Here is a 27,131-nt window from a genome sequence, read left to right as displayed (position 1 = left end):
CCGGAGACCAGATGCCTCTGATCTCCGCCTCTCCCAAGTGGCCTCCCCAGCCCTGGAGGGACGCGTCCGTCACAACTAAGTGCTCCGGTTGGGGAAGGGAGAGGGATCTGCCTCTGACCCAATCGCGGTCCGTAAGCCACCACTGCAACTGTCTCGCAGTGCCCTCCGAGATCAGGACATGGTCGGATAGGTTGCCTTGATGCTGGGCCCACTGAATCTTCAGGTCCCACTGCAGAGCCCGCATCCGCCACCGGGCGTGATGCACCAGAAGGATGCAGGAAGCCATCAGCCCCAGCAGCCGCAGCGTCAACCTGACCGAAACCCGGGATAACGGCTGAAAGATGGGAATCAAAGCCTGTATATCCCGAACCCGCTGCTCGGGAGGGTAAACCCGAAACTGCGCCGAGTCTAGAACCGCTCCGATGAAGAGGAGCTTCTGAGAGGGACACAGGTGTGACTTCGGCACATTGATGGAGAACCCGAGCAAATGCAGGAGGTCGGCCGTAGTCTGGAGGTGGCTGACGATGTTTGGGGCGAGCCCGCCTTCAACAACCAGTCGTCGAGGTAGGGGAAGACTGACACCCCTAACCTGCGCAGATGAGCTGCGACCACCGCCATCACCTTCGTGAACACCCGTGGGGCGCTGGTAAGGCCAAAGGGGAGCACGGTAAACTGAAAGTGCTCGTGGCCTACCGTGAACCGCAGGTAACGCCGGTGGGCCGGCAGGACGGGGATGTGAAAATAAGCGTCCTGCAAGTCCAACGCTACCATCCAGTCTCCGGGGTCCAGGGCAGCTAAGACCTGAGCCAAAGTCAGCATCTTGAACTTCTCTTGACGGAGGAAGCCGTTGAAGTTCCGTAGGTCCAAGATCGGGCGCAGGCCCCCCTTGCCCTTCTTGGGCACCAGAAAGTAGTGGGAGTAACATCCACACCCTACTTCTGGCCCAGGAACGCGCTCGATGGCCCCCTTGGCCAAGAGGGCCGTGACTTCCTCTTGCAGAAGTTGCAAGTGATCCCCCGACACGCGGTGGAATTGAGGTGGCATGGCTGGAGGGGTCGCCTCGAAGGGGAGGGAGTAGCCCCTTCGGATGATTTGCAGCACCGACTTGTCCGATGTGACAGTGCGCCAGTGGAAGTGGTGATGGTGAACCCTGCCTCCCACAGGCGTCACATGGGCCTGAAAGCTCAGAATAGGAAGGTTTGGAGGCAGGTGCTGCGGAGGGAGGTGTGGACTGGCCTCGCCGCTGACCCCGACCGCCGCCGCCACGGCGGTTTCCACGGCCGCCACCGCGCTGCTGGGTATTCTGCGGTGCGTGTCTGGCAGCACGTGTGGGGACGCCCCTTCCGTGGCCACGAAAGGAGCGAAAGGCACCCGATTGCTGGCGCGTGGTCGAGAGACCTAAGGACTTGGCCGTAGCCCTGGAGTCCTTAAAGCGCTCCAGCGCATGGTCTGCCTTGTCGCCAAAAAGGCGACGGCCATCGAACGGCATATCCAGGAGGGTGGCCTGGACATCGGCCGAGAAATTGGCGGACCTCAACCAGGCGTGGCGTCGAACCGCCACCGTCGTTGCCTTCGCCCTGCCCAGTGAGTCCGTGGTATCCAGTCCACACCGGATAGAGTATCGTGCCGCATCTCGACCCTCCACAAGGGCTTGGGCGAGGTTAGCCCGGACCTCCTCCGGGCATTGTGGCAGCACGTCCGCAACCGTGTCCCACAGGGTGTGGGTGTAGCGGCCCAAGAGACACGCGGTGTTGACAGACCGCAGTCCCAAACTCAGGGACGAGAACACTTTCTTTCCGAACTGTTCGTATCTCTTGGATTCCCGATCGGGCGGGGCCGTCGGGAATGCGGTCTGGGAAGTGGAGGCCTGGATAACCAGGCTCTCGGGGGTGGGGTGGGTGGACAAAAAGCAAGGGTCGCCTGGGGCCGGGCGGTAGCGTCTGGCCACATTCCTATCCACAGGCGGACCTGTGGCGGGCTTGGACCAAGTGCCCACAAGAACGTCACATAGGGCTTCTTTAAACGGCAGCAGAGGCTCACTGGAGCTTGCCTGCGGTTTAAGAACCTCAGTGAGGAGGTTAGTCCTCACGGCCGCGATGGGGAGCTCCAGGCCCAAGGCCTTGGCTGCCCTCATCAACACTATGCTGTAAGCAGCCCCCTCCTCCGTAGCCACGGTGGGAGGGGAGACAAATCCAGTGTCTGGCAAGGTGTCAATACCACTGGCTTCCCCAAGCTCATATGTCCAGTCCTCCTGTGACTGGCAATCCTGTGCCAGAGGGCCCTCCCAATCACCTCCGTCATCAGTCTCCTGTAATCCAGGGTTAACAGACTGGGCCTCCTCATGGAAATAGAAATCTCCAAAGGCCGTCTGAAGCGGCGCCCAACGTCCGACCGAAGGGAAGATTGTGGACGGCGTCCACAATGGGCGCCGGGGGCGACACCCTCGGGGCCGGCGAGGTCGTGAGGTCGACCGGCGACGACCCGGATCCGGAAGCGGATCCGGTGAGGTCCCGCGGCGCCGGGACCGAAGTCGCAGGCGGCCGACCCGCTAGGGCCTCCAGCCGGAACCGCTGGGCCCGGAGGCGCCGCGGGGCCCGGCCGAGGAGGGAGGGACTTCATGGCCATGAGGTACCGCTCGACCTCCTCCGGCGTCGCGCCGTGCCCAGGGACCCGAAGGTGTGGGGCAGGCGGCGATGCTTGAGACTCTCGCGGAGCCGCGTGGGCGGTGTCGCCCGAACCCCCGGCCGCATCGTGCGAGCGCCGGGGTGGGTCGGAGGAGCGATGATGCCGCTCCGACCTCTCATGCCTCTTACCTGAGGACTTGGATCCCGACGACCGATGTCCACTCCCGGAGCTGCGAGGACTCCGACCCCGCGACCGGTCCCTCGACCTCTCGTGGGACCGGGACCTGGAATGGCGCAGGGCCGACTGCCAGAGCTCGAGTCGCTTGCAGGACTGCTCCCGCCTAGCCTTCGACGTCAGGGCCCGGCAGTCGGAGCAGGTGCGGTCGTCGTGGTCGAGGCCTAAGCACTTCAGGCATCGGCGATGGGGGTCCGTGACCGACATCAGTCGGTCGCACTTCGAACAGGGCTTGAACCCGGGCATCCCTACCGGCACCGATAGAGTCGAGGACTCAAGAAAGAAATGATTGATAAGATAAAAAAGTTTAGTCAAAAAATGACTAGGGGTAGAGCTTCTCCGGATCTGCGGTAGCTGGCGCGGAAAAAAGAAGAACTGACGTCAGCGCGCATGGGCGGCGTCTAAGTACTCCGACGACGTCATTCCGGCGCTAACGACGCCGACGACGGACGCGGAGCCGCAGACGACGCCTACCGACGCGCAGGGGTATTGCTACGCAAAAATTTCCGGATCCAGTCTGACGCCTGGGGATATTCTAAGGTAAGGAATCTATCACTAACGTGTCTCTTTCAGATGGAGAAGAGCCAATTGATCCCCTGACATGCAGAGGTACCGGGGTGGCATGGCCGGAGGGGAGGACAGAAAGGGGAGCGAGTAACCGTGACAGATTATCAGAAGCACCCACTTGTCAGAGGTAATTCCACGCCAGTGGTGGAGGTGGTGACGTACCCTGCCACCCACTGGTGGGGGGTGCTTCCTGAAGCTTGGATTAGGAAGGCGTAGAGGCGGAAGCAGCGTGGGTGGAGGTGGACTGACCCGCTCGCTGGTTACCAGATCCGCCCCTGCGGAAGCCACGGCCGCAGCCACGCTGGGGTTGGTTCTGCACAAGCTTAGCGGAGGAGCGTGCTTGGGTGCTCTTACCCTGGCCACGAAAGGAACAAAACCCGGACGTGGCAGGGGCCTTCGTGGAAAGACCCAAAGACTTGGCTGTGGCGCGTGAGTCTTTAAAGCGCTGCAGGGCATTATCCACCTTGTCGCCAAAGAGACGGGAGCCATAAAAGGGCATGTGCATGAGCGAGCTCTGGACATCGGGTGAAAACGCAGTGGAACGCAATGAGGCGTGGCGCCGCAACGCCACCATCGTGGTAATCGTCATGCCCAACGAATCAGCAGTGTCCAGACCACATCTGATGGCAAACGTCGCCGCATCCTTGCCCTCCGCAATCGCTTGGGAAAGGACAGCCTGGACCTCCTCAGAGTACCAAGGCAGAACCTCTGCCACCGAATCTCACACTGCGTGGGAGTAACAGCCCAATAAGCAAGCGGTATTAACCGATCTCAACCCCAAACTGGCTGTGGAGAACAACCTCTTGCCATATTGGCCTAGCCTCTTAAAGTCCTTATCCGGTGGAGCCGAGGGAAAGGCACTCTGCGATGTCGAGGCCTGAATGACCAGGCTCTCAGGTGTGGGTTGAGAGGTCAAGAAGGCGGGATCACCAGGCGCCGGACGATGACGCCTAGCGACGTTCTTATCCACCGGTGCCCCCGAGGCCGGCCGCAACCAAGTACCCAAAAGGGCATCGGTAAGGGCCTCATTGAAAAGGAGCAGCCGCTCCGACAAAGCAGACGCCGTCTAAAGCACCTCTGTAAGGAGGTTGGTCTTAAGGGCCACCGTAGGGAGGTCGAGGTGGAGAGCCTCCGCAGCTCGACGCAGCACCATGGTGTAGGAAGCGCCCTCCTCCATAGTAGGTGGAGGGGATGCAAACCCCGGGTCCGAAGACACATCAAGTTCACCCGCATCTTGAAGGTCATCCACCCAATCCTGCTCGGAGTCACACTGCCGCACAAGTTGGTCCTCGTAGCCGTCCCAGTCCTAGTCTGGCTCCGGGGTAGAAGGAGCCGGCCGCGGCAGCAGGGCCGGAGCCGGAGAGGGGGCCAGCGGCGCCAGTTGGGGCCGCGCTGGAGCCGCATCCCAACGCGAATCCCAGGCCAGAACAAAATGGTCCGGGAACCGGGGCTGTGGTGGGATAAATGACACCCAATGGGGCAGCGCCGGGGTCGGAGTCAAGGGCAGCAGTGCTGTATCTTGTGGCACCGGAGCCGGAGCCGAGAGCGCTGAATCCAGTGGATCCGGGGCTGGCGCCAGAGGCGGTGCCACCGGGCCAACAGGATCTGGACACGGGACCGCATGGCCCGCAGGCGCGCCGCCGGGAGCCAGAGGTCTAAACAGGCAGTCCATGGCAGCAAGAAACTCTTGCATCTGTTCGGGAGTTGCCGACGGACCCGGGTATAGCAGGTAGGTTGCAGTACTCCCAGGCTCCGGGAGAGCCGCAGGGGCAGAGCCCCTGCCCCCCTGGTCCGCCTCCGGAGAGTGTCGGGGGGACGTCAGAGAGCGAACACGCTTCTTCGACTTCTTCTTATGGTGTCGCTTAGCGGAATCTGAAGGTGAAGACTTAAGAGTCCGAGGAGCGGCGGCGATCCCGCGAGTGATCCCGCGCCTAGACCCAGAGCGGCGGTGAGAGGAGTGCCGGACCTCCAGCAACTTCCGGCGCCGCTCCCGCAATGCCTTTGGGCCATGGCACCGCAGTCCTCACAATCCCGGTAGTCATGGTCCTGCTCCAGTAGAGGCAGATATCAAGGGGGTCCGCCACCGACATATTATGGTGGCACGACCCACAAGACTTAAAGCAGGGCATCCCTACGTGTACTAGGAGACAAGAATAGGAGACGAAAAGTCTCAAAAAAGTGGTAAAAAAATGACCGAGGTACGTGCTCAATCCGGATCTACGCTTTCGGCGCGTTAAGAGAAAGAACTGATGTCAGCGCGCATGGGTGGTGCCTAAGTACTCTCCGTGATGTCATCTCGGCGCCCATGACACCAGTGACGGACATGGAGCAGAAAAAAACTTTTCGAAAACCAGCCTGGGGATATTATAATGTAAGGAATCTATCACGAACATGTCTCTTTCAGATATTCATTTTTAACTGTTTATAATTTCCTGAAAACAAATCTTAACCTAGACAATCGGTAATGTTACACCCTTATTTACCATAAAGCCCCGATACCCCATACTATGCATTAAGATGAGAAGAAATATGTATTTAAGTTAGCTATGTGCTCAACCATTTTAAAATCTTAAATGTGATTGAAATTCCTTTTTCAAATGAATACATATCAAAAATAAGTAACACCAGACAAACCTGTGGTGTTTGCCCCGGCCTCTGGAATGGCTGGCTGAGATAAGATCTCCCTCAATTTATCTTGGTGAGACAGAAGAGCGCGACCGGCTTTCAAAATGTACAGTTTCAACTGTTGGCACCTTAGGAGATCCAAGTCCACTTGGTCTGTAAACACATTGAATAAATGAGATACAATAACGCATCCATAAGTTACATTTGCTTGCAACCTATTCAACATTAAACACAACCCACAAAACATCCACCCAGGAAACAGCACAGAGATTGTTGTGATCCAGACATTCATTTAAGTAAATGTATATAGTTGTTTAATAATCACCTCAAATTAACATCTGATAACTTTTAAGAGCAAAAGATTACATCTCATTTTACCTGTGAGACCCTGATTGGAGAATTTCTTCATTTTGTGCTTTTCAAGTTTGCTTCCTGCTAAGTTTACCAGCTGAGACCAGACATCCAGCATAGGCTCAGTGAAAGGCAAATTATTCACATTAAATGACACCACGGGAAGCTGGAAAGAAATATAAACAGAAAGGTAAGTAACTGAGTTGCACAACAAATATTCTACAGCACAAGCTTACTGTTTCCCTCTTGATCACCTTTCATGTGGCAAACACCATTACAAACACACTATTTGTACCTTGTTGCAGTGTCCTAAAATAGAACAGTTCTTAGGGCAATACATAAATAAACCACGTTAGCTACATTTCCCAAAAAAATGCTTGTGAGAAACAAGACTTTGCGGTGGCTTGGTCCCAGGCCAGACCCCCTACCGTGCGTAAATGGCGATGGGGATGGATTGGTGTGCGGCCCAAGAAGAACCCCTCTTTGAGGCTATAGGGAGTCCTGAGCCGTTCGAAAAGGTGTGGGGCAAATGTCTAAATTTGATGTTCTGATTATTATGCAAGCTTCTTTCCACTCATGCTGTATCCGTGAGGTGGGCCCTCCGAGGTCCCTATTCCTAGGCCTGATGTACTGTTGTCTAATGTCGATGGAACCTGATGCAGTGTATAAATTATTGCTGTTTTTATATGCTTTGTTTGCTATAGATGCCAATAAACTTGATTATCAAAAAAAAAGAAAATGCTTATCAGAGACACTGTTAATTTTTCCGATTCTCAATATTGTTGAATTATCTCCTGGTGTGAGAATGGCCATTTTTCTTTCTTCTTTTAAACACAAACTATGCAACTAGTGAAACCTACATACTCACCTGAGCTATTCCTCACAACCCATGTCATTGGAATTATGTAAATTCCATGTACTTCTGGCATAACTTGTGCTTTTGAAACCAGTCCCTATTGTCTCCCTCTGACAAAGAAGCTTTAAAAGTCTTTTGAGAGAAGGATGGACGAAGAGGACTCAGTCCCAAGGTGACAGAATCCATCAGAAACATTATTAGCATAAAGGATGTTACAAATTCATTAATGGATTCATCCTTAATGCTTTCCTAAGCTCTGAACTCTGAGCACTTCCTTAGAACTGAAAGTCTAAATCAGAAAGAAATGTCTTTGATTGTCAAAATAATCTAGGGCACAGCAGCAATACCTAGCATCCACATCCAGACAGTCCCGGGTAATACAAATTTACAAAATAGCACTTTTCACTGCTTTGTAGATATCCTTCAAAGCGGCTCTAAAGAACAAGTTACTTACCTTCGGTAACAATATAGCTGTAGGAAACATATATTAGTTATAGATTCCTTACTTTAGAATTGCCCCCAGGCGTCAGACTGGATCCAGAGAATTTTTTCTCAGCAGTACCTCTGCGCGTCGATCAGTGGCATTGGTCGACTACGCGTTCGTCGTTGGTGTCGTGATCGCCGGAATGACATTGCACTATCTACTTAAACATCACCCCTGCGCGCTGACATCAATTCTTTACACAACACTCCACGCCAGAAGCGCACAGCCATGGATGGGTGGGGCGGTAAGGAATCTATAACTAATATATGTTTTTTACAGATATAATATTACCGGAGCTAAGACACTTGTTCATGTGAAGTAGACTATTAGTTATAGATTACTAACCTAAGAATAGATACTCCAGCAATACCAACCCCTGAGGAGGGTCTGCGAACTAAGTTCACAATAAAGAATCCTTGAGAATCGAACGGCCAAAAAAGGTGTCTCTTCAGACGTGACTCTCCAGGCAATAATAATTAGTGAACGTGTGCAATGGTGCCCAGGTAGCTGCCTGGCAGATGTCACTGAGGGGGACTCCACGTCCCAAAGCAGTAGTGGCTGCGGTCGCCCTGGTGGAATGGGTGTGCAGTCCTAACGGAGGTTCCTTCTTCGCCAAGGAATACCAGATCTTAATGCAAAGGACGACCCATCAAGAGATGGCCCAGTTTTGCATAGCCCGACCATTCTTGGCACCCACATAGCCAACAAAGAGTTGATCGTCTACCCGGAATGGTTTTGTGCGATCAAGATAATACAATAACGCACGTTTCGGATGCAGACGGTGGAGTCTTTCCCCCATCTTTGGAAGGATGCGGGGGCGGGAAGAAGGTGGGCAAAGTGACGGTCTGTCCTATGTGAAAAGAGGTAACCACTTTGGGTGGAAAAGAAGGCCTAGTTCGAAGGACAACCTTGACCGGATGGACAGCAAGGAAAGGAGGTTTCGAAGAAAGGGCCTGAAGCTCACTCACCCTACGAGCAGAGGTGATGGCAACCAGAAAAGCCGTTTTTAAAGTCAAAAGTCTGAGAGGACAATTATGTAGCAGCTCGAAAGGAGCGCACATAAGGTAAGTTAATACAAGATTCAACTCCCACTGGGGCATTATGAAAGTAATAGGAGGAAAAAGGAGATCCTCAGAAAGAACGGCAGATAGGGGATCCACAGCCTTTGCTGTGCACCATGCCACAAATTTGTTCCATCTACAGGCGTATACCGTTTTGGTGTAGGGACGCCTAGCAGCCAAGATAACATTACAGACTGCGGGAAGAAGGTCGAAAGAGGTCGACTGTCGCCTCTCAATCTCCATGCAAAAAGGTGGAGGCTGGACAGGTTTGGGTGGAGGACCGTCCCCTGCTGCTGCGACAGAAGATCCTCCCGAAGAGGCAGTTGGATCGGGGGATCGATGGCCATGTTCAAGAGCTCGGGATACCAGATTAGTTGTGTCCAGTCCGGAACCAAAAGAATGAATTGGGCCCGGTGGCGCTTGAGCTTCTTCAGCACACTGGGCAGAAGTGGTATAGGCGGAAAGGCGTATAGAAGACCGCAATTCCACTTGCGACGAAAAGCGTCCCCAAGCGAGTGTCGCCTTGGAAATTCCAATGTGCTGAACTGCCGACATTGCCTTGTTCTCTTTGGTGACAAACAGATCTAACCAAGGCTCTACCCACTGCTGAAAGAGGCCTTGCACCACCTCTGAGTGAAGACGCCATTCATGATCCATCATGCACCAGCGGCTGAGTTCATCGTCCCTGGCGTTCAGGGAACCTGCCAGGTGTTGAACCACCAGAACATGCCCTGATGTTCCAGCCACAGCCAAAGGCAAAGAGCCTCTTGACATAGGGTCCATGACCACACCTCGTCCTGTTTGTTGCAGTACCATATGGCCGTGGTGTTGTCCGTGAACACCTGCACTTCTCTTCCTTCAACAGAAGGAGGGAATGCCTTCAGTGCAAGACTAATCGCCCAGAGCTCCAGAAGTTTGATGTGGAGCTCGGACTCCGCCAGAGACCAGAGGCATCTGATCGCCACCTCTTTCATGTGGCCACCCCATCCCAGGAGTGACGCATCTGTCACCACTGTGGACTTTGGGGAAGGGAGAGGGATCTGTTATTGACCCAATCCTGGTCCCTTAGCCACCACTGCAATTGGTGGGCAGTGCCCTCCGAGATCTGGACGCAATCAGAAGATTCCCCTGATGCTGCACCCACTGGAACTTCAGGTCCCACTGCAGAACCCACATATGCCACCTGGCATGATCCACCAGCAGGATGCAGGAGTCCATGAGGTCCAGCACCCTCAGGGTCATTCTTACCGAGATAGCGGCTGAAACATTGGTATCATAGCCCAAATATCCTGGACTTGCTGCTTGGGAGGATAGGCCAGAAACTGCGCTGTTTTCAGAACCGCTCAGATGAAAAGGGACTTCTGGGAGGGAATATGGTGCGACTTCTGCACGTAGCCATGAAAGTGAAAGGCAGCCTGCATGGGACGAGTAGCGACTGTGAAGCCCAAGGATGTGGCCGTAGCCCTAGAGCCCTTGAAGCACTCGAGTGTGTTGTGCGCCTCATCACCAAAATGACGATGGCCATCAAAGGGCATGACCAATAGGGTAGATTGGACATCCCCAAAGAAGCCAGAGGTCCTCAGCCAGGCGTAGCACCTCAAGGCTACCGACGTGGAAACTGATATGCCTAGCAAGTCGGCGGTATCCAACCCACACCGAATAGTGAACTTTGCCCCTCAGCAACAGCTCGGGTGAGCACAGCCCTGGGCATTGTGGCTAAAGGTGTGTCCGTGTGTCCGTGTGTGTGTGTCCGTGTGTGTGTGTCCGTGTGTGTCCGTGTGTGTGTGTGTGTGTGTGTGTGTCCGTGTGTCCGTGTGTGTGTGTGTGTGTGTGTGTGTGTGTGTCCGTGTGTGTGTCCGTGTGTGTCCGTGTGTGTGTCCGTGTGTGTGTCCGTGTGTGTGTCCGTGTGTGTGTCCGTGTGTGTGTCCGTGTGTGTGTCCGTGTGTGTGTCCGTGTGTGTGTCCGTGTGTGTGTCCGTGTGTGTGTGTGTGTGTGTGTGTGTGTGTGTGTGTGTGTCCGTGTCCGTGCGCGTGTGTGCGCGTGCGCGTGTGTGCGCGTGTGTGCACGTGTGTCCGTGTGTGCCTGTGTGTGTCTGTGTGTCTGTGTGTGTGTGTGTGTGTGTGCGTGTGTGTCCGTGTCCGTGTGTGTGTTTCCGTGTCTCAGTGTGTGTGTCCGTGTGTCCGTGTGTGTGTGTGTGTGTGTGTGTCCGTGTGTGTCCGTCCGTGTCCGTGTCCGTGTGTCCGTGTGTCCGTGTGTGCGTGTGTGTGTGTATCCGTGTGTGCGTGTGTGCGTGTCCGTGTGTCCGTGTGTCCGTGTGTGCGTGTGTGCGTTCGTGTGTGTGTGTGTGCGTTCGTGTGTGTGTGTGACGGCCCAAGAGACAAGCAGTGTTCACTGACCGCGGTTCTAAGCTAGCGGAAGGAAACATCTTCTTCCCAAGATGGTCCAACTTCTTGGATTCCTTATCTTGGGGAGCTGTAGGGAATGCTCTCCCTTTTGAGGATGAGCCTTGGACCACCAAGCTCTCGAGGGTAGGGTTTTGGGAGACGAAAAGTGCGTCGCCCGGAGCCAGGCGGTGGTGTCGGGCAATCATCCTGTCAACAGAGGCCCCTGTGCTGGGCTTGGACCAAGTTCCCAGTAGGACGTCAGTGACGTAGGACGTCAGTGAGGGCCTCATTAAAAGGCAGCATGGGCTCTGAAGAGGCTGCTGCCGGCTGAAGCACCAGCATCGATCGACGGCGGTCCAGCTCCGTGTCCAAGTCGGGGGTGAGGCTGGGGTAGACGCCGGCCGGGGGCACAGACGGCGTAGTCACTGGGATCAGTGTCCGGGAAGGTACCATGAGGTTGACCGGCATCGATCCAGATCCAGGCCTGGATCCTCGGGAGCCCTCCTGTGCCGGAGCCGAAGCAGCCGGCCGCGAAGGCCCAGGGCCCCCAACCGGGTCCGCGGGGCCCGAAGGCGTTCTGGCGGAGTCGGGCTTCCCAAAGATGCCGTGAAGCGCTTCTTAAAAAGCTCGAAGCTGGGCAGGTGATGCTTCGGTTCCCAGAAAGGGAGGGAAGCGAAGAGCCGTTCAGTGAGCAGGCTCCGAAGACAGACCTGAGAGGGACGATCTGGGTCCCCCGTCGCATCGGCCAACAGATGGGGTGAAGGCGAAGTGCGACAATGCTTCTTCGACTTCTTTTTGTGCTTCGACTCACCCAATGACGAAGACTTGGATGAAGAGTGGTGATGGCTCCGCAGCCGGTCAAGCGACCTCACGCTCGACCGGGATCTCTAGCGGGGCGGAGCCATCTGCGGGGCCTCCAGAAGCTTTCAGGATCGCTCCCGCAAAGGTATCGGGTTCAGGGTCCGACAGTCGGAGCATGGCTTCGGGTCGTGGTCACGCTCCAGGCACCAGAGGCGCACAAGGTGTGGATCCGTGACAAGAGTTACAAGGCTTGAAGCCGGTCCGAGGACGGGACATTCCTCATGCAGACTCGAAAAGATGGCGACAAAAGTAAAAAAAGTGTTAGTCAAAAAGTGACTACGGGGCACGCTGTCTCCGGATCTGTGATGGCTGGCACGGAAAGAAAATAAAGAACGGACGCCAGCGCGCAGGCGCGGCGTCTAAGTAGCTACCGCTACGTCATTCTGGCGATAACGACGCCAACGACAAACGCGGAGTCAATCGATGCCACCTACCGATGTGCAGGGAATCAGTAACTAATACTCTCTTTCAGATAAGTAATGCAGTGGTACCTCTGTTGTATTTCTTTTTGCCTCAATATCTGTGAGGACCACAAGTGTGTTGTTAAATTGGGAGCGCCCTGTGTTCTCAGTGTCCAAAGACATGCACAAGCCATTGCAAAGGAATGGATAGGTGGGACACAAACTCAGGCAATGTGCCAGAGAATTAAAATAAAATGTAAAGAAATACAGGAGATATGGTTATCACCCGTCTTACGTTAAATGTTTGGAGGGGTATAACTACAGAATGTGCCAAGATCTGGTAAAAGGACTGCTGAATGCAGAGAATGTCGGTTTGGGGGTGCCGGGGAAGATGAGATGCATTAACGTGCAGAAAGCAAAGAGAAAGGCAAAGGAAAAGAGGGTACTACTCCTCAAGGCAGACATGGCCACAGAGGTTGATGCCCCTCGAAGTCTTCTTGAGCCTGGTCTACCAGTCACGCTGCATCCTAGTCACAAGGGAATCCTTCCAGGAGTGGTAACTTTCCTTCTGGGGATCTAAGCTGCACTCCGACTACATGTGTGGACATATCTGCATGAGCAGATATGCACCTGTGCTGGTCAGTATAATTATTGCCAGTACAAGTGACCAGGGAAGCCATTTTAAGTAAATGTGCTGGGTACTGGTCAAAAACGAGTTCCACAGCTACATAATGGCTTCACTGAAACTAAAGGTATTTAGCATCAAACATTTTGAATTAATCAACCCATACTGATTTCAGTGATAGTTTTACTAATACGTGCACCCAGAGGGCACCTTAGAGATCCTCCCTGAAAACCTCCCAAATACTAGTGCACTGGCTGACTGTGTAGACCAGTCTGCCACCACAGACAGGTTTCTGACCCCCAGGAATGAGAGCCTACGATTTCAGGAGGTCAGGAACAAAGCCTACTCTGGAGAGGGTGTTTCACACTCCCTTCAGCAGAAGGAATATTAAATTAGCACTAAAAGGCAGGAAGCTTCAAAAAGCCCACCACCTTTGGTATGCAAATCTGGCTTCCCTTAGAGGTGAGCCAACGGCAAACCCCCTAACCAGGGCCCATTTGGCACCTGGAAAGGCAGGAAATTTAGTAGGCAGAAAAGCATGTCCACCCGCAAGCTAGTTCCACCCCCAAGGTAGGCTACCTGATGTGGATACGAAAATTAAAAATGTCTGTCATCTTGGTGTTGGCAGAATTTGGAACTCAAGAACAGGGTTATGCCCACTTCCCACAGGAAGGGGGCGCAATGGCTACTACCCTACACTCCACTATTTCTAGCATTTAGGGGAGCCTCTGGCACCAGGAAATCAGATCCTGCTGCCCGGAAAGAAGAAAATGGATGCTGAAGAGTTGCAAGAAGCAAGAACAGAAGACCAGTAACTGTCGGGGTGCCAACCCAGCTAGCCTGTCTGCTGTCCTCGACAATTGCTCCAAAGACAACTAGTCCTGCAGCTGCCTCTGCCTCCAAAAGCCTGGGAGGACTTCCAGCCTTCACCCTAGACCCAAGATCTCCAGTGGAGTAGCAAAGCTGCTTCCCCTGCATCCTTCAGGCACATCGGAAGAGCTGCAAGGACTCCGGACCGCCAAAAATCTGACACCAGAAAGCACCATAGCACCATTGCACCTAGGCCCCCTAGGCCAGGCTGAAGTTGGCCAATGGTACCAGCATAGTCCTCAGACCCTCCAGACTCGAAGCCCACCTTCAGTTTGCGAACTGTCGACTTCCCGGTGTTGCCTACAGCCTCTCTGCGAAGGCCCCTCCTACCACGTGTAACTCCGGTGACAAGAACCCAACGCCTTAGAACATCTCTGACCCCGCCTGCCCCAGCCAGAGGAGAAGAGGACCAAAGGTGTCCCTACATCCCCGAGCATCGTGACACCGGAGCCCTCGTGTTGGTTCAGCTCGAATGCGCTCCCAGTCTCCGCCTGCAGCAACTTTGTTACCAGACCGATCCCTATTGACTGACATGGGGCACCTAACGCTGTATAGAACCTCTGCACCCAGCCGCCTGAGTGCTGCCCGAGGGGACCTGTTGGTGCTGCCTCATATTCACCTTAAGTCCTGAATATTGGCCCTGTAAGTTGTTTTGAAGTACCTGTATGCAGTATATGTCTTTCCTTCATAGGATAAAATTATTGATTCAGAAATTGCACTAAGTGTCGCTTTTCAAAAACTAAACATATTTCTATCTCAAAACATACTTAGCTGATTTTGATGATCTGGCTGCCATTTATTACATATATATGTGTTATTTTTATAAATTGGAGTGGAACTCCTTATTGAGTCACGTGCACCATTTATTGACTGTGTGTATTGCAGATGTCGACGACACTACCCACTAAGAGAGCACCTCGGGATTGCTGTCCACTTATACGAGATACCTGGACTCTTTGCACAGTATACCTCTTTTTGGTATACTATGTAAAGAGCCAGCTTGGTAATGAAGGAAAGCAACTGCAAAATATCCAGACTAATCAATCGATAAGGCATTCTCCTGTGACAAATTTCTCTGAAACGCCCATTTCAAATGTTCTGGGCCAGGTTGGATAGCACGTGTGACCTTGTCCCTCCCCTTTGTTGAGGCAAAACATTATGGTTGTTAGTCTCTATTTTTACTTTTTTCACGCTGGCTTGTGCATGGAAATCTTTTTTGTTGCAGGAAGAATGTTTTGAGTTTCAACACATTTAGGGGTTCCACTGCCTCCACCATGTTCCATAAATCCCTGAAGTGCAGGTTTCACATTTATGCTTATGAGCTCATGTGGCAAGCATCTGTAGTATTGGTTACAAACTGAGTTGGTTGCTTTAAGAGTCTGCATATTGAAACGTATTCAAATACTATTTCCTTCTGTTCCTTCTCTGTGACAACCACTGGATCCTCCAAACTGTGATTACAGGCACTTGAGCCTCTCTTGTCCTCATGTGGAGCCTGGCAATGGGATTTAGTGAAATGCATTACGCCATCATGGCCATTAGTTTCATAACAGTCCCCACTGTCAGATGCTGCACCTTTTGGTATAGGCAAGCTTGCTCGGTCAATACTAGGATCTTCTTGGTTATCAGGAATCCTCTTGCGTAGCCTCCTAAAAAGAAATGGTTTCCTTTCTCTGGGACAGGAGATTCTTTCCAGGGATCATCAAAAAAACAAGTTTATGCCGAGTTTGCATTACTGTCTGTATGATCCTTTGGCATTGTGGGAGGGAGTTCGTCTTTACCAGCTTATGGGAAGGGTAGGGGTGCACATGTATCCCTTCTCAAGTGTGCTGCCACCACTGCAAGACATTTCATAAAGGCTTTGGGTGCTGCCTTTATCTTAAAAGGTAGAACCTTGAATTATCATAAAAGGTAGTACCTTGAATGGATTATGTATCTGGTTCACGACTACTCTGAGGGATTTCTTGTGCCGGCTGTTCATTGGCATGTGCAGGTAGTCATCCTTGAGGCCTATGGTTGCCATGTAGTCTTCCTTTCCCCAGCCAGGGGATGAACTTCTGAGGTGGGATTTTACCAACTTGTTCAATAACGGTAGGTCCAAAATATGCCTCAAAGAATTATTAGGTTTTGGTACCAAAAAAATAAACCAAGTACACCCCTAGATGAACAAGTTCCTTACCTTTAAAAACTCCTTATCTGGTAGAGACTCCCTCTAGCCGCACATTCCATATCTTAGGATATTCCCCAGGCGTCAAGACTGGATCTTGGAGCAGTACACCTGCATGCGGGTAGGTGCCGCTGTTCAGCTCTAGGTCAGCCTCGCCTTAAGGTATGTGCATGGTGCTTAGATAGGCGCCACTGTAGCGTGCTAAGGTCTGTCTCTTTTTACGACTTTCCACGCCAGAAATGCAGCGCCACAAAGAATGCTGATAAACTGGTATAGCTTGCTAAGGCTCTGAGAAAGGTAACCCCACTGAAACGGTTTACAGAGTGGGTAGGACAGGAGGGTCAGCAAGGAATCTGCAACTAAATAGAGTCTCTACCAGATAAGGTGTCACCAAACTTAAGTAACTTGGTCATCTGATAAAGAATTCTAGAAGCAGAGTCCTTACATTAGAAGAAATACCCATGTAATACCTCTCCGGAGGTCTGTCTATGATACAAATCTAACCAAAAAGTTCTGAAGAACCAAAATGGCAAAGTGCCCATTATGACAGACCTGACCATCAAGACAGTAATGCTTCAGAAATGTGTGTAACAATGCCCATCTTCCTATCTGACAGGTGTCCAGGACAGGGACTCCGCAACCGAACACCTTGGTTGCACCTTTGGCTCTAGCAAAATGAGCATGCAAGCTAATTTTTGGCCATTGGATAGCAGATCATTATGTGAAGCCCTATTTATCGTGAGATAGTTTTTTTCTGCACTGTCTTCCCTTTCTTAGTTCCACCATGCCAAGAGTTGATTGTCCAGCCGGAATTCTCTCTGCGATCAAGGTAGGGTGACAACGTTCTTTTTGTGTCTTTCCTCTTTCTTTCTTTAATGTTTTTTTTTTTTTTTAAAGTGTGACGCTGACGGAAAATAGTAGGTACGGTCATGTTTTGGCATACATAAAAGGGTGTCACAACCTTCAGAGGTAAGGCGGCATGGGTCTTCAGAATTAGCTTGGCTTGGTAAAAGGTGGTGTAAGGCGGATGTACAGAGAGGGCCTGCAGTTCGCTGGCCCTCTTGGCTGATGTTATGACCACTAGAAAGGCTGTTATGATAATCAGCAAGTGAAGTCAGCAGAGGTGAGCGGTTTAAAGGGCGCTCACATGACGAATGTAAAGACCAGGTTAAGATCCCACAGGGGCATGATGAACGGCCTGGGGGGGGGAAGCATGTGCTGGAGGCCTTTCAGGAACCTAGTCACAATGGGTGACTTTCACAGGGAAGGTTGGCCCGGCAACCCCAAGAATGCCGAAATGGCAGACCAATAACCTTGAACCATGCTCAAAGCAGGGCCTTGCTGTTCCAGGTATGAAAAAATGACCGGAGAACTTGGGATAGGGGTGCAGGATGGGAGGATCAAAATTGCTGGATGCACACCATGCCATAAATTTGTCACACCAGCAGGCATATATTGTCTTCGTAGAGAGATGCCTGGCTGCCAGAATAACATCACTGACTATGGGGAGAAGGTCAAAAGCTGCCAGCCATCTCCACTCAATCTCCATGCATCAAGGCGGCGGGTACGCAGGTTGAGGTGCAGAATCCTGTCCTGTTGCTGCAACATAAGATCCTCCTAAAGGAGCAGCCTGATGGAAGGACCAATGCTCATGCTCAGAAGCTTGGGATACCAAACTCTCTGTGCCAAATGTGGAGCCAAAAGAATGATTTGGGCCACCACTGAACGTCTTCTGCAGTTCCCTCCAAGATTTAGACCAGGTCGGAGAGAATCCCCTGATGCTATGCCCAATGGAACTTCAGGTCGCACTGCTTCAGTCTACTCGAAATCCAGGATATAGACATTGGAATCATAGTCTGAATATCCTGGGCTCGCCATTCAGGAGGATAGGCCCAAAACTGCAGTGTTCAGAACATCCCCATAGAAAGGGAGCATTAGAGAGGGAGTAATTTGTGACTTTGATATGGTTATAGTGAACCCCAAAGAATGCAGGACGTTCGCCTTAGTCTGGAGGTGCAAGCCCCCCTTCAACAGCAAATAGTAGTGCTGCAACCAACCGCTATCACTTTGTATACTCCCAAAAGGCGCTGGTGAGGTCAAAGGGGAGCATGGCAAACTAAAAGTGTTCTTTGTCCACCATGAACCTCATCAGCTGGAGTGGTGACTTTATAGGCACCATGCATGTCATTTTCGGCTTGGAGCTCAAGCATAACTGGAGGCTGTAGCTTGACTTATTCCTGTTGCTTGTTTCTCTTATTGGCCCTTACTGGGATTGCACAAACCCTTCAGGGAGTCTTCTGCTTCACTTCTTACCTTCCCAAATCATGTTTTAAGTATCAAACTACTGTCCGAAGGCCTGAGAACCACAGTGTTGTGTTTGGTCCAGGCTCCTCTCACCTCGCATCTGTACACGGGCTCTTGGTGTCTTGGTGTCTTGAGGCCTGCACAGCCCAGGCTCCACGCTAGTCATTCTATCTCTTCCCCACCAGGTCTCTTCATAGCACCTAACCAGTCCTCACGAGTGAGTGCTGTGTACCACCCTCCTCCTTGAACTGCTCTTTCTATGTGTCCGATCTCATCGCTTTTAAGGCAGTATGCCATTCCTGTGCCACCAAAAGTCAAGATGTCTCATTATAATCTCTGACACTCCCATAGCTATCACCGCACTGCTTTATGGTGTACTCTGCTTATAGCACATAAAGTCGAAGGCTATCTTGAGCCCAAATGGCAGTGAGTGGCCATTGGATCGCAGTGACTATTCACTTTTGCCGTGTCAACAAAGAGAGCAACCTCTGGAACTAGGAACATTTCTGGCAACTGATCTCTATTGACTGTCTTTTTTTTTAGCAATTTTTTGTTAGAGGATAAAGGTATTTCAGAGTGGCTAATGGCCATCCCCTGACCTTAATCCGCCCATACACAGTGCTTTCTGGGTAAACAGTTTGGCCTTAAGGCAACACTTGTGTCCTGTCCTCCTACATCCAGTACCCACTGGATAAAAGCCATCCACTTTAGCCATGAGGTACCCTACCTTCTGAGCAATGAGTAGTGATAGGCCACGCCCTGCACCCAGTAATGCCACCACAAGTGCTCATTGATACAGAATTTGGCCTAAAGCCTCCCATGCATCCAGTCCTCAACGTTCGCTGTACCTAATGACCAACGGTCACGTCTTCTGCATCTACCTACAATTTTTCATCCAAAGACGAGAGCTCATGGAGTACTGGGTGAAAAACATGATACTCAAAAATGCATTTCATGAACTATTTGCTATCCAAGACTCAGTGAAGCATTTTATTCTTGTCCTGGACATGCATAATTTTTGTCGTGCACTCAATTCATATAAAATGCTTAATAAAAACCTTGACATCAGTATAAAAACCAGGTATAGTCAATTGATATAATTCTTCACATTGTTCTCTATTTCAGAGAACAAAGGAATATTCCACACAAGTGGAATTGAGCCTTGCTCTTTTGTAAGGTTGAGGTCTGCTACATATGGCCTCATACAAGCAATAGTCTTGGTTTTGTTCAAGGACATAGTTCTGATCTATGATTGAAAACATCTTAAATTCCCCTTCATCTTCATTTTCATGAATGGTTTGCAAATTAAACAGATTTTCATGTTTTTCCTAATGTAATTCCACAGAAGGAAAGGAAAAAATGTACTCATGGCAGAATCCCGGCACTGCCCATTGCAGTGCGGAGAATCCACCCAAGGACAAAGGCTCTGCCCCAAGAGCAGAGGCTCCGCCCCGAGAGCAGAGACTACACCCACCCCGAACGCAGAGACTCTGCTCGCCCACAGTGCAGAGACTCCGACTAAGTGTCTTTTGTACAATTACGAATATAAGGGGCCCGATTCACAAATGGAATTATGACTCGTGAAGTTACGAGTAAAGAGTCTCCGCACTTCTAGCAGAATCTCAGCATTGAGCACTGCAGTTTGGAGATTCCACCACAAGTGCAGAGACTTCGCCCAAGTGTCCTTTGTACAAAATATGAACATAAAGCACAAGTTACTACTTGTGAAACGATATATGTGTAAGAGACATTAGTTAGTATTAGATTCCTTACCTTAGAATATCCCCAGGCGTCAGACTGGATCCGGAAATGTTTGCGTAGCAGTACCCTTGCGCGTCGGTAGGCGTCGTCTGCGGCTCCGCGTCCGTCGTCGGCGTCGTGGACGCCGTGATGACGTCGTCGGAGTACTTAGACGCCGCCTCCGCGCGCTGACGTCAGTTCTTAGACACAGCTTTTCCGCGCCAGAAACGCAGAGCCATGTTAAAAACCAACACAGGTGCCATTGAAACTAGGGCCCTAAAAGGGGGTAACCCTAACCCTAGATATCGGTTCGCAGAACGGGGAGGATGGGTGGGTCGGTAAGGAATCTAATACTAACTAATGTCTCTTACAGATAGATCGTTACGCAAGTAGTAACTTGTGCATCTGAAAGAGACACGTTAGTATTAGATTCCTTACCTTAGAATAGATACCCCAGCAATACCAACCCCGGAGGTGGGTCTGCGAACCAATAATCACACCAGAAAGTCCTGGAGGACAGAACGACCAAAGAAGCCATCCCTCCGGACTTGGCTGTCGAGGCAGTAGTGTCTCGCAAACGTGTGCAGCGAGGCCCACGTAGCTGCCTGACAGATGTCTTGTAAGGGCACTCCCCGGCCCAGGGCAGTTGTAGTCGCCGTGGCTCGGGTGGAGTGAACCCGTAAGCCAACAGGGGGCTCCTTTCTAGCCAAGGAGTAGCATGCCTGGATACACAAGATGATCCACCGGGAGATGGTCCTCTTGTGCACCGCTTTCCCCTTCTTAGCGCCCAAGTAACCAACAAAGAGTTGGTCATCCACCCGGAACTGGCGTGTGCGATCCAAGTAAAATGAGAGCGCACGTTTTGGGTCCAGACGGTGGAGCCGCTCTTCCTCTTTAGAGGGATGCGGTGGCGGGAAGAAGGTTGGCAAGGTGATAGACTGCCCGATGTGGAAGGCCGTGACAAACCTTGGGCAGGAAAGATGGCTTAGTATGCAACACCACTTTGTCCGGATGGACAGAAAGGAAAGATGGAGTACAAGAAAGAGCCTGGAGCTCACTCACTCTCCTGGCAGAGGTGATGGCAACCAGTAAAGCAGTCTTCAGAGTAAGAAGGCGGAGAGGACAGTTGTGAAGTGGCTCAAAAGGAGCGCACATCAGAAACGTAAGAACGAGGTTCAAGTCCCACTGAGTCATCACAAACGGAACAGGAGGGAATGTGTGTGTGATGCCTTTTAGACATCTACTTACAATAGGGGACTTGAACAAAGAAGGTTGATCAGGCAGCCTCAGAAAGGCTGAAAGGGCAGAAAGGTAGCCCTTGATAGTGCCCAGAGCAGAGCCCTGCTGGGCAAGAGAAAGAGGAAGAGAAGAACCTCAGAGAGAGGGTCAGCAAGAGGATCCACAGCCTTTGCTGTGCACCATGCCACAAATCTGTTCCACCTGCAGGCGTATACCGACTTTGTGGAGGGACGCCTGGCTGCCAGAATGACGTTACAGACTTCAGGAGGCAAGTCAAATGGCCTCAACTGTCGCCGCTCAATCTCCAAGCATGGAGGTGGAGACTGGACAGGTTCGGGTGGAGGACCGTCACCTGCTGCTGCGACAGAAGGTCCTCCTGAAGAGGCAGATGAACCGGGGATCGACTGACATACTGAGTAGCTCTGGATACCAGTACCTTCTTGCCCAGTCCGGAGCACAAGGATGACTTGGGCCCGGTCGCGCTTGATCTTCTTCAGCACTCTGGGCAGAAGTGGAATAGGCGGAAAGGCGTACAATAGACCGCAACTCCACTCGCGACGAAAAGCGTCTCCAAGCGAGTGCCGCCTTGGAAATTCCAACGCGCAGAACTGATGACATTGCGCGTTCTCTTCGGTGGCGAATAGATCTAACCAAGGCTCTCCCCATTGCTGAAAGAGGCCGTGCGCCACGTCCGAGTTCAGACGCCATCCGTGATCCATCATGCACCGACGGCTGAGCTCGTCCGCCCTGGCGTTCAGAGAACCTGCCAGGTGTTCAGCCACCAGGGTCACGCCCTGGCGTTCCAGCCATTGCCAGAGGCGCAGGGCCTCCTGGCAAAGGGTCCACGACCCCTCCCCGCCCTGTTTGTTGGAGTACCACATGGCGGTGGTGTTGTCCGTGAACACCTGCACTACACTCCCCCGGACAGAGGGGAGGAATGCCTTCAGTGCTAGACGAATCGCCCGTAACTCCAACAGGTTGATGTGGAGCCGGGCCTCCGCCGGAGACCAGAGGCCTCTGATCACCGCCTCTCCCATGTGGCCTCCCCAGCCCTGGAGGGACGCGTCCGTCACAACTATGTGCTCCGGTTGGGGAAGGGAGAGGGATCTGCCGCTGACCCAATCGCGGTTCGTGAGCCACCACTGCAGCTGTCTCGCAGTGCCCTCCGAGATCAGGAAGTGGTCGGATAGGTTGCCCTGATGCTGGGCCCACTGAAACTTCAGGTCCCACTGCAGAGCCCGCATCCGCCACCTGGAGTGATGCACCAGTAGGATGCAGGAGGCCATCAGCCCCAGAAGCCGCAGCTTCAACCTGACCGAGACCCGGGATAACGGCTGAAAGATGGGAATCAGAGCCTGAATATCCCGGACCTGCTGTTCGGGTGGATAAACCCGAAACCGCGCCGAGTCGCGAACCGCTCCGATGAAGAGGAGCTTCTGAGAGGGCCACAGGTGTGACTTTGGCACATTGATGGAGAACCCCAGTCGGTGCAGGAGATCTGCCGTAGTCTGGAGGTGGCTGACGACTGTCTGGGGCGAGCCCGCCTTCAACAACCAGTCGTCGAGGTAGGGGAAGACTGAAACCCCTAACCTGCGCAGATGAGCTGCGACCACCGCCATCACCTTGGTGAACACCAGTGGGGCGCTGGTAAGGCCGAAGGGGAGCACGGTAGACTGAAAGTGCTCGTGGCCAACCGTGAACCGCAGGTAGCGCCGGTGGGCCGGCAGGACGGGGATGTGGAAATAAGCGTCCTGCAAGTCCAACGCTACCATCCAGTCTCCTGGGTCCAGGGCAGCTAGGACCTGAGCCAGTGTCAGCATCTTGAACTTCTCCTTCCGGAGGAAGCCGTTGACGTTCCTTAGGTCCAAGATAGGGCGAAGGCCTCCTTTGCCCTTCTTGGGTACCAGAAAGTAGTGGGAGTAGCAACCACACCCTACTTCTGGCCCAGGAACGCGCTCGATGGCCCCCTTGGCCAAGAGGGCCGTAACTTCCTCCTGCAGAAGTCGATAATGATCCCCCGATACATGGTGGTTCTGCGGTGGCATGGCTGGAGGAGTCGCCTCGATGGGGAGGGAGTAGCCCCTTCGGACGATCTGCAGCACCAACCTGTCCGAAGTGACAGTGCGCCAGTGGATGTGGTGATGGCGAACCCTGCCCCCCGCTGATGTCACATGGGCCTGAAAGCACGGACTAGGAGGATTTCGAGGCGGATGCTGCGGGGGAAGGTGTGGACTGACCTTGCCGTTGACCCCTATCGCCAGGACGGCGGTTCCCACGGCCGACACCGCGTTGGGTATTACCCTGCGGAGCGTGGCTGGCAGCACGTGTGGGTACACCCCATCCGTGGCCACGAAAGGAGTAAAAAGCAGCCGATTGCTGGCGCGGGGCCGAGAGGCCCAAGGACTTGGCCGTAGCCCTGGAGTCCTTAAAGCGCTCAAGCTCATGGTCTGCTTTGTCGCCAAAGAGGCGACGGCCATCAAACAGCATGTCCATCAACGTGCTCTGGACATCTGCCGAAAAGTTGGCGGACCTCAACCAGGCGTGGCGTCTGACCGCCACCGTCGTTGCCATCGCTCTACCTAGCGAGTCGGTGGTATCCAGCCCACACCGGATGGAATATATGTCTGCATCCCGGCCCTCCACAAGGGCTTGGCCGAGTTTGGCCCGTACCTCCAACGGACACTCTGGCAGCACTTCCGCAACCGTATCCCACAGAGAGGGGGTGTAACGGCCCAAGAGGCACGCGGTGTTGGAAGACCGCAGTCCTAGACTAAGGGATGAGAAGATCTTTTTGCCATACTGCTCGTACCTCTTGGATTCCCTGTCCGGCGGCGCCGACGGGAAAGCGGTCTGGGAATTGGAGGCCTGGATGACCAGGCTCTCGGGGGTGGGGTGGGTGGACAGGAAACATGGGTCGCCCGGGGCCGGGCGGTGGCGTCTGGCCACGTTCCTATCTACGGGCGAACCCGTAGCGGGCTTGGACCAAGTGCCCAGAAGAACGTCGGTCAAGGCCTCATTAAAGGGCAGCAGAGGCTCGGCCGAGCTTGACTGCGGTTTAAGGACCTCAGTGAGGAGATTAGTCCTCACGGCCGCGACGGGGAGCTCAAGGCCCAAGGCCTTTGCAGCCTCATCAACACCACACTGTAGGTTGCCTCCTCCTCCGAAGCCACGGAAGGAGGGGAGACAAAACCAGTGTCTGGAGAGGTGTCCAGGCCACTGGCCTCCCCAAGGTCTCCTGCCCAGTCCTCATGAGACTGACACTCTCGGGTCAGAGGGTCCTCAGACCCCTCCCAATCCCCTTCATCACCCATCTCCTGATACTCAGGGTTCTCAACCAATGGGGCCTGTTCATAGAAGTGAAACTCTCCAAACGACGTCTGGAGCGGCGCCCATCGGGGCTGTCCCGACGTCGGAACAGGAACGAAGAAGGTATCGGCGACGGCGCCGCCCGAGGACGGCGCCGGGTGCGACACCCCATGGTCCGACGCCGGGGAGGTCGTAAGGTCCACCGGCGACGATCCAGATCCCGAAGAAGGTCCAGGGGGATCCCGCGGTGCCGGGCCCGTAGGCGCCGGGGCCGCTGAACCCTGCGGCGCCGGGCCCGAAGGCACCGGCGGCGTCAGGATTGTGGGGCCTAGCGGCGCCGGGCCCAAAGGCGTCGGAGGCGTCGGGGCCGAAGCACCCGACGGCGTCAGGGCCGAAGCCCCCGACCCGCTAGAGGCCCCAGACTGGTCCGCTGGGCCGGGAGGCGCCGCGGAGCCCGTCGGAGGAGAGAGATTCCTCATGGCCATGAGGAAGCGCTCAATCTCCCCCGGCGTTGCGTTCAGCCCAGGGACCGGAGGGTGGGGAGCTGGACGCGGCGCCCGCGACTCCGACGGAGCCGCGTGGGTGGCGTCACCCGAACCCCCGGCCGCATCGCGTGAGCGTCGGGGGGAGTCCGAAGAGCGATGATGCCGCTTGGACATCTTATGCTTCTTACCTGACGACGGCTTCGACCCGGAGGAGTGCGGCCTACTCTCGGAGCTGTGGTGGCTCCGAGCCCGCGACCTGTCCATCGACCTCCCGTGGGACCGGGACCTCTCGCGGCGCGGGACCGACTGCCGGATTTCGAGCCGCCTGCGGGACCGCTCCCGCCTGGCTTTCGAAGAGAGGGCCCGGCAGTAGGAGCAGGCCTTGTCGTCGTGGTCGACGCCTAGACAAGTTAGGCACAGGTGGTGAGGATCCGTGACCGACATCGTGCGGTCGCAATCCTCGCAGTGCTTAAAGCCGGGCATCCCTACGGCACCGATCGGAGTCGAGAAGACTTCGAAAAATGATCAAAAAGATCCAAAAAGTTAGTCAAAAATTGACTAAGGGTTACCGCTTTTTCCAGATCTGCGCTTGCTGGCGCGGAAAAAAGAAGAACTGACGTCAGCACGCGGAGGCGGCGTCTAAGTACTTCGACGACATCATCACGGCACCCACGACACCGACGACGGACGCGGAGCCGCAGACGACGCCTACCGACGCGCAAGGGTACTGCTACGCAAAAATTTCCGGATCCAGTCTGACGCCTGGGGATATTCTAAGGTAAGGAATCTAATACTAACGTGTCTCTTTCAGATGTGCCTGATTCACAAAGGGGATTACAACTTGTAAAGTTAGGAGTGCAGAGTCTCCACACTTGTGGCAGAATCTCCGCACTGAGCACTGCAGTTCGGAGATTTCTCCACGAGTGCAGAGGCTCCGCCTGCCCGAGTGCAGAGGCCCCTCAAGCAGATGCTCAGCCCGCGCGAGAGCAGAGGCTCTGCCCAAGTGTCCTTTGTACAATTCCGAAAATGAAGGGTTTGATTTACAGATTTACAAAGGGACTTATGACTCGTAAAGTTAAGAGTGTGAAGTCTCCGCATTCGTGGCAGAATCTCCGCACTAAGCACTGCAATGTGGCGATTGCGCCCCGAGCTCAGACTCCACCCTGAGTGCAGACCCTGCCCGCCCCGTGTGCAGACACTTTGCCCAGGAATCCTTTGTACAAATACAAATCTAAAGGGCCCGATTCACAAAGTGATTTACCACTCATAAAGTTACATGTGAAGAGTCCCCACACTCATGGCAGAATCCCAGCACTGACCACTGCAGTGTAGAGAATCCACCCAAAAGCAGAGGCTCAGCCCCGAGAGCAGAGGCTCTGCCCCGAGCGCAGAGACTATACCCACCCCAAGGGCAGAGACTTGGACCTCCCCAAACGCAGAGCCTCCACTCGCCCAGAGTGCAGAGACTCCGACTAAGTGTCTTTTGTGCAATTACGAATATAAGGGGCCCAATTCACAAAGGGACTTGCTGCTCGTAAAGTTACGAGTGCAGAGTCTCCGCACTTGTGGCAGAATCTCCGCACTGAGCACTGCAGAGACTCCACTGCGAGTACAGAGACTCTGCCCCGAGTGCGGAGCCCAGAAAGTATTGCAACCATCGACAATGAAACGGAAAGTTGAATAGACAAAGTTTAGTAAGAGTGTGTGTTGGCATGTATGTGTGTGTGTGTGTGAGATTACTAAATTCTAATATCTGTTCCATGTTCTGTTTCTGTGTAGGGACTGACAGTACTTTAGTCTTTATGACAGAGAGTTCCAATCACATCACTGCCTACTGTGTTGGGCTCTCAGCTTTTAATATATTTTGTCCAATGTCCAAAACATACATGGCTCACACACCTCTTCAATAAATGAAAATACATGGGAAACTAGTGAGCTGCCCTGCT

The 27,131-nt window shown here is 53.3% G+C and overlaps 1 protein-coding gene across 1 annotated transcript in view; it reads right to left on the bottom strand.

Moving 5' to 3' along the window:
- The window catches only part of HERC2 (HECT and RLD domain containing E3 ubiquitin protein ligase 2), a 1,611,099-nt gene that overhangs the window by 976,160 nt on the left and 607,808 nt on the right, over positions 1-27,131 (bottom strand). Inside the window, 2 exon segments of the mRNA XM_078658234.1 lie at positions 6,061-6,204; positions 6,430-6,568. Coding sequence (XP_078514360.1) covers positions 6,061-6,204; positions 6,430-6,568 — 283 coding nt within the window.

The sequence above is a fragment of the Lissotriton helveticus genome, chromosome 8 (assembly GCF_964261635.1).
Source record: "Lissotriton helveticus chromosome 8, aLisHel1.1, whole genome shotgun sequence".
Lineage (NCBI taxonomy): Eukaryota > Metazoa > Chordata > Amphibia > Caudata > Salamandridae > Lissotriton > Lissotriton helveticus.
Note: the sequence above shows the minus strand (reverse complement) of the source record. Positions and strands in the feature narration are given on the sequence as shown.